General features: G+C 40.1%; 1 protein-coding gene across 4 annotated transcripts in view; it reads right to left on the bottom strand.

Annotated features, from left to right (window-relative positions):
- Positions 1–248: 248 nt before the first annotated feature.
- LOC136847691 (neural-cadherin-like) overlaps positions 249–6,000 on the bottom strand; it is a 349,841-nt gene continuing 344,089 nt past the window's right edge. For all 4 annotated transcript variants that reach the window (XR_010855804.1, XM_067119506.1, XM_067119508.1 and 1 more), the window contains one exon: positions 249–815. Coding sequence is in view for 3 of the 4 variants with exons in the window: in XM_067119506.1 (XP_066975607.1) it covers positions 697–815 (119 nt within the window). In the remaining variant the exon portion in view is untranslated. The remainder of the gene's footprint in view (positions 816–6,000) is intronic.

The raw sequence follows: 6,000 nt of genomic DNA, 5'->3' as shown, positions 1-6,000 counted from the left end.
TATGAGTTAATAATGAAGTAAAAACAGCAGACCAATAAACTAAGGAGTATGGGAGGTGTGTTGAAAATATTAGAAGTAATGTTCATGGCTAAAGAACCATGTAGCTAAGAGTGAAATACTATTGTGAATTTTGTACACCGTACCTTAATATACTGTACTGTGCATCATAACAAAAGAATGAGAGAATTTACCCTTTTGATATTCCATATTATTCATAATTGTTTGCACAGGAAATTAAAACAATGTTCTTGAGTTGCAGTGTGTGTATAAAATTCCAATTACAATCTGGGTGGTGTATAAATGATCACTGAAAATAACTACTTTTCAAAATTCAAATTATGTTTCCTTTTCAGTAATGAGTTGCACAGACATTTAAAATTTTAGATTATTTTTCAGATAATGAATTTGCCCTTTAAAAGAAAACAAATAAGGAAGATTAAAGAAGCAATGTCAGGATTAAATACTAGTGGTTACCTTTGTGTGGTAATGTCCTGGACTCCAGTTGTCAGTTTTATATTATAGTAATGCCCTTGATTACCACATATACTGTTCAGTTTTAGCTATACAGTATCTTAACCCCAATTCAGAAACACTAGGTTTCCTGCACAATTCGTTGAGTAGCTTTAATCCCTGCTATCCTTCAATATTTAAATATTTATAAAATATATTTTCTCTGATCTGTTCATAAATAGAGTGTCAGCTTGGGTTTCTCTGCTTGTCGTCACTTGCTTCAACCACGTACATATTATACAAAATGGCAAAAGGTTTCCCCCAGTCTTTGAGATCTTCAAAATTTTGTACGCTGCTGTCTGTCCCTAATGAAAAGAAATAGAGGTATTATTATAGTATCTATTAAGATACAGTCAGATATCAGCAATAAAAAATTAAAGGTACCTATATTTTACACACAACAACTTCCATGTATCTTAGTTAACACTGCTCAAGCTATTATTTTGAAGAAAATAAGATATTTTTAATTTGTAGATTACCTGGAATAAAGAAATATTTATATAAAAAAAATGTTCCCAAGCCCATTAATCATAAAGAACCGTCATTTACACTCCCATTATCCCCAGATATGTTTATTCTCACATCCTATAGGCATAAGTGGTAGGAGAGCTAAGAGCAAACATTCACACATGCTTGCCTTTGATTCACTGGTAAAATAGTAACTATCCTCCTCTTTTGTCCACAGGTCTGTGGTGTTGACAATACAGCAACAAGAATCTACCCAGCTCTTGCTTCAGCAGTTCCGAAAGTGTCCTCTGTTTAAATTTTCTTCATCTTTTTCGCCTGTTTTCTTAATACTGCTGCAAACCTTGTCATCTTTTCTTATTGTTACTTACAGGTTAAGTTTAGCTGGCCATGTGTAATTATCTTGTCTTATTATCTTGCTCTTTGTATGTTAACTTTTCTCTCTTTTCCTTATTATTGATGTAGAATTCATATACTTCATCTCATGAAAGTTTTTTCTATTGATGATAGTTTTTTCTATAATCTTGATATAGTACGTATTAGTGGTTAGTTGATGGGTCACCACTTGCTGACCTCCCTTATCTTACTAAATTTTCAGGTGATATTTTGTTTTACTAATTATATTTTTCCAGAAATTTTGTGTCTTGTCCTGCAGCATGTAATTGGTTTCTATATTTCCTATCTTTCTGCAGTATAAGGTCATGTTCTGTGGTCTCAGTACTGTGTATATTTTGTGTCATTAGTTCTGTGGTCTGTAAGTGCTGTGATTGTGTACTGAATTTTGTCATGCTTCATTTATTGCAAGTACTGTAAAAGAACATGACAGGTTTTCTGCCTCAGGTAACCTGACATGCCTTTATGTCTTTCCTGAACAGAGACCTTCAAATGCTTTGCAGTACCTGTTGGGGCCTGCTCTCACCTGTGATGCTTACTGGGACTGGTTGGCTGACCAGTGGATCCAGGTTGGCCTACCAATGGATGTGTCATGAGAAGAGAAGGTATGGAGTGAAGTGTTTTGTGTTATCTTCTGGATCTTCCTCTTCAAGCAATTGTGCAGTTTCCCACTGCTCAGCCTGCCATCCACCTGTCTCCTCTACCCAGTGACTGGACTGCTCCCTTATCACTGGCCACTCCCTCACCTGCTCCTAGCCTGCTCTTCCTGTGCTATTTGCTGCTTATCAGACTTAGGCTCTGTCGTATGCTGATGTACCAACGTTTGACTCCTTTTCACACAGCTACAGGATAACATTTTCTTCTGTGCCTGGTGCCATGCAGGATCATCTTCACCAGGTCACTTTGTTTGTCTGCAGGCAGAACTGGTTCACAGATTCTTCAAGCTAGGGCTTTTCAGATGTTATTGCTGTAGCTTCTGCTTGTTCTTGCCAATTCTCAACCATCAACCAGTATCACGCAAAGAGGAACAGATTTTATAGTTAGTGTGGCAAGAGGGATATTCATGCCTTTATTCACGAGAATTCCAACTTTCTCCATATGGCCCTCCAAAAGAACCTCTGTTTCTCCAAACAAAGGTGAAAAAGCAGCCCTTTTACAAGGATGCTCTTACACCATGCAATGGGAGCTATCTTGCAGGCTAATCAGGTTAAGTAGAACCTCTCTCAAGTTCTCTCCAGTCTAACTAGGGCACTCTGTGAACTGCTACAAAAGTTTCCCCTTCAGCGCTTGACATGAAAACTGCTTTACTTCTAAGCTTCACATCTTTGAGGTGAGTGAATGAGCTGTATACCCTTTCAGGCAGTAACCTATATTCTTCAGCTGGTCTGTCCTTTGTTCCTGACTTTGTCATCAAAGCCAGAAGTAAAGACTGTACCACTGCCGCTTTTAACTTTCCAGCCTTGTCATCTGGTAAACTCAAAGGACCTACTACTCTGTCCAGTAGGAGCCATCTGCCATAACCAGAAGAGGATAAGATATCTAAGAAGTTTTAACTCTAGACTATTCTTGTTTGCAAACTGGTAAAGGAGACACATTTTCAATAATAAGGTATTATCTTGGAGGCATATTTGAAGGTTTCTGAAGATGAGGTTAATCAGGTAAAAAGACTCTTTATGAAACCAAGGCCCCCTCAATTTTCTCAGCCTTCTAGAGGAATATGGAGATTGTGGCTATTTTAAATGCAAGTGACATCTAAACTTGACAGACAGTGGGGGGAGGGGGATGCCCTTCCAAAAAGTGATGAAATCTGATTAGTTACAGATTATCATTCAGCCTGATGATAAAGTACCCAGGAGCCAACTCACATATTGAAGAGCAATTTCACACTTAACAGCCTATCATATCTAGTATTTTGTTATTATTATTCAGCTTAAAATATTGATTTACTTATTCAATTTCAGAGATACATCTTTAAAAAGAATTGCTTCACTGCATGCCAGGTCAGTGCAAGATAAATGTTCACCCCAATCCCATGCCTTTTGTCAGGGAAAGTGGGTGGATTTGAGGACTCACAGGAGCTACCAAAAATAAGTTTTTCCTATGTCAAAACCTGTTTTTTGATAGGGTAGCTGCTATTTGTCCTCAAAGGAGTTTACACAAAGGAAATTGACAGGTGACGAAATGGCTTAGCTCCTAATAAATAAACAGTCCAAGGTATAGTCACATATTATTAACCATTTTCTTCATTCCAGATACCCATAGAGTTTGGCGATAAAGAACAGGAAACAACACACAAACACTATCTAAATGTGCCATAATAGCTACCAAGACAGAATGCTTCACCAAACGATGAAATACAACAGGAAAAGATGAATTCCAGAAATCAATAAGCTGCTGCTAACAACTGGTGTACACCCATCAGCCAGCAGAAAAAAACTGAAGCCCATTTGCTAGTAGTTCCTCTCTTTCCTTGAAATTGGGCGGGGCAAGTTACCTAACCAAAACAAAATAGCGCGACCCGCGAATTTCAAAACTTTGCTCTTAGTTTCACTCACTCGACAGCTAATGTAATTACTTGGTAAGTTACTTATGTAAAATTTTGACTTTGTGCCCAAGCAGCAAGCAAATATGGTGCTTACTGACAGACACAGCATGCGGCAAGGGTTTTAGTAATGCACTTGTTTCATTAATTTCATGGAGGTGACAGTCCAGCCCTTGTTTGTTGGCCTAAAGCAACCCTTCTGCTCACCTTATGTCTTTGAGCCAAGAGTAAGGGAAGACTTGCTTGGCAGGCGGCTAGACAATAGGAATCTCTTAGAAGGGAGTTCCTTTGGACTACCCACCTCCAGAAATGCTTCAGTTTTTTTAGATGCATCAAGAAGGGGTGGGGCATATACCTGGGCAATCTCTCTGCTTCAGGTATGCAGACAGAAAACAGCCTTGATCTGCCTGTAAACATCATGGTTATTTTTTTTACACCTTAGATACCTGAAATATTATGAGACTGTGATAGTTACTCAGTACTGATGCTGAGCAACACTGCTACCATAGTACCACACCCCAAGATTCACTATGGTGTTCAGCTATCAGTCAAGAACAGTCTGTCCAGAGGGAATCCTTTGCCAGATTAGCTCAACTACCAGGGACAGTTAGTAAGGACAGATAGTCCCTGCTCTCTCGTGAGGCAAAAGGCTTTTAAAGTTTGGGGAAACTCCAGCGAATCACCCTGTTTGCTACATGGTTATATAGGAAGCTCCTGGTGTTCTGCTCTCCCATTCCAGGTCCCATGGCTGTCTTAGGAAATGCCTTCTAGCAGATCTTGGAACATTAAGGACATGAAGAATGCCTTCTGGCAGACCCTAGCAGATCCTGGAACATTAAGGACATGAAGAATGCCTTCTGGCAGACCCTGGGACAATCTAGATATCTTCCCCACTCCTCCTGTCAGTGATTCACCAAATGATCAACTGAGAGTTTGTTACTGGGTCTAACCCTGGTAACTCTTTATTGGTCCCATGCCAAGTGATGTCCCAATCTGCTAAGTCTTCTGGCCAACACAGAGGTTCCCATTGGGTCCAGTCTTCTCTGGTAGACATACATTTTGAAGTAGCTTTACTAATGTGTACCAGGGAATGGAACATCTCTGACTGGTGTTGTAGATATGGAGCTACTTTTCAGCAGAATACGGACTTACTCATCCACCTTTGTTGACAAGCTCTTCTGTCTCTCAGTCCTGTAATAAAGCTTACTCCTCCGAATTGAGTTAGGTCTTCTGACTGAAGGTCATGGATCTCTCTCCCAAGTGAGAGTTGTTGATTATCAGTGGAGCACTGAACAGGTTTTTCCACCTCAGAACTTTGGCCTTTGGAGTGGGATGACACTTCTCCACTGCCCCACTCAGGCGCTGTAAAGCCCATATGAGAGGCCTTGGATTGAGATCTTACCCTCAGAACTTGTTCTGTTAGCCTTACCCTCATTGTAGTGTTTTGAAGAGTTACACAGCCATTTCTTCTTGTCTGGCACTCAGAGGACTGAAGACTCCTCCCTCTCTCGTTGTTAAGTTTGGTGAAAACTCAGAACCGTCATTTTTCCATTCCCCATCTCCAGGAGTTTGTTACCGGGGCGTCTGAAGAAATGCTTTTGTATCCAGTGCCAACCCTGCACCACTATCTAATGAAAACCTGGCCTCTTAGACCAGTGTTGGGGTTTCTTTGTTAGTACTGGCAGACACATGAAGGTGGTGTCCAACCTTTTTGGCTTGAAGAAACAATCAAGCAAGCATATGTTTCCTTTTGAAAGAGGATGGTCATCCAATCCAGGCAAAGCTAAGGACACTGGGCTGTCTTTAGCTCTTCAGAGAAACTTTTTGGTCTCACAGGTAATAAAAACAGGTGTATGGTGGTGCAAGACACCCTGCTTTATGACTTGTGATGGCTGCTCAACAGGTTGTATGGTCTCTGCACTCACCTTGGACAAAAAAGCATCTCACTTAAGGTAATCTGGTGGCATGAGGCTTACTTGCAGGTTGAATGGAAAATTATGGCTCTCTCTCTCTCTCTGTTTAACGGGGTTGGAGGGGAATCTATCATCTTAACCGTTCAATTTAGACTGACCAAGATACTAGCTACTTTC

Source organism: Macrobrachium rosenbergii, chromosome 17 (assembly GCF_040412425.1).
Source record: "Macrobrachium rosenbergii isolate ZJJX-2024 chromosome 17, ASM4041242v1, whole genome shotgun sequence".
NCBI classification, from domain to species: domain Eukaryota; kingdom Metazoa; phylum Arthropoda; class Malacostraca; order Decapoda; family Palaemonidae; genus Macrobrachium; species Macrobrachium rosenbergii.
Note: the sequence above shows the minus strand (reverse complement) of the source record. Positions and strands in the feature narration are given on the sequence as shown.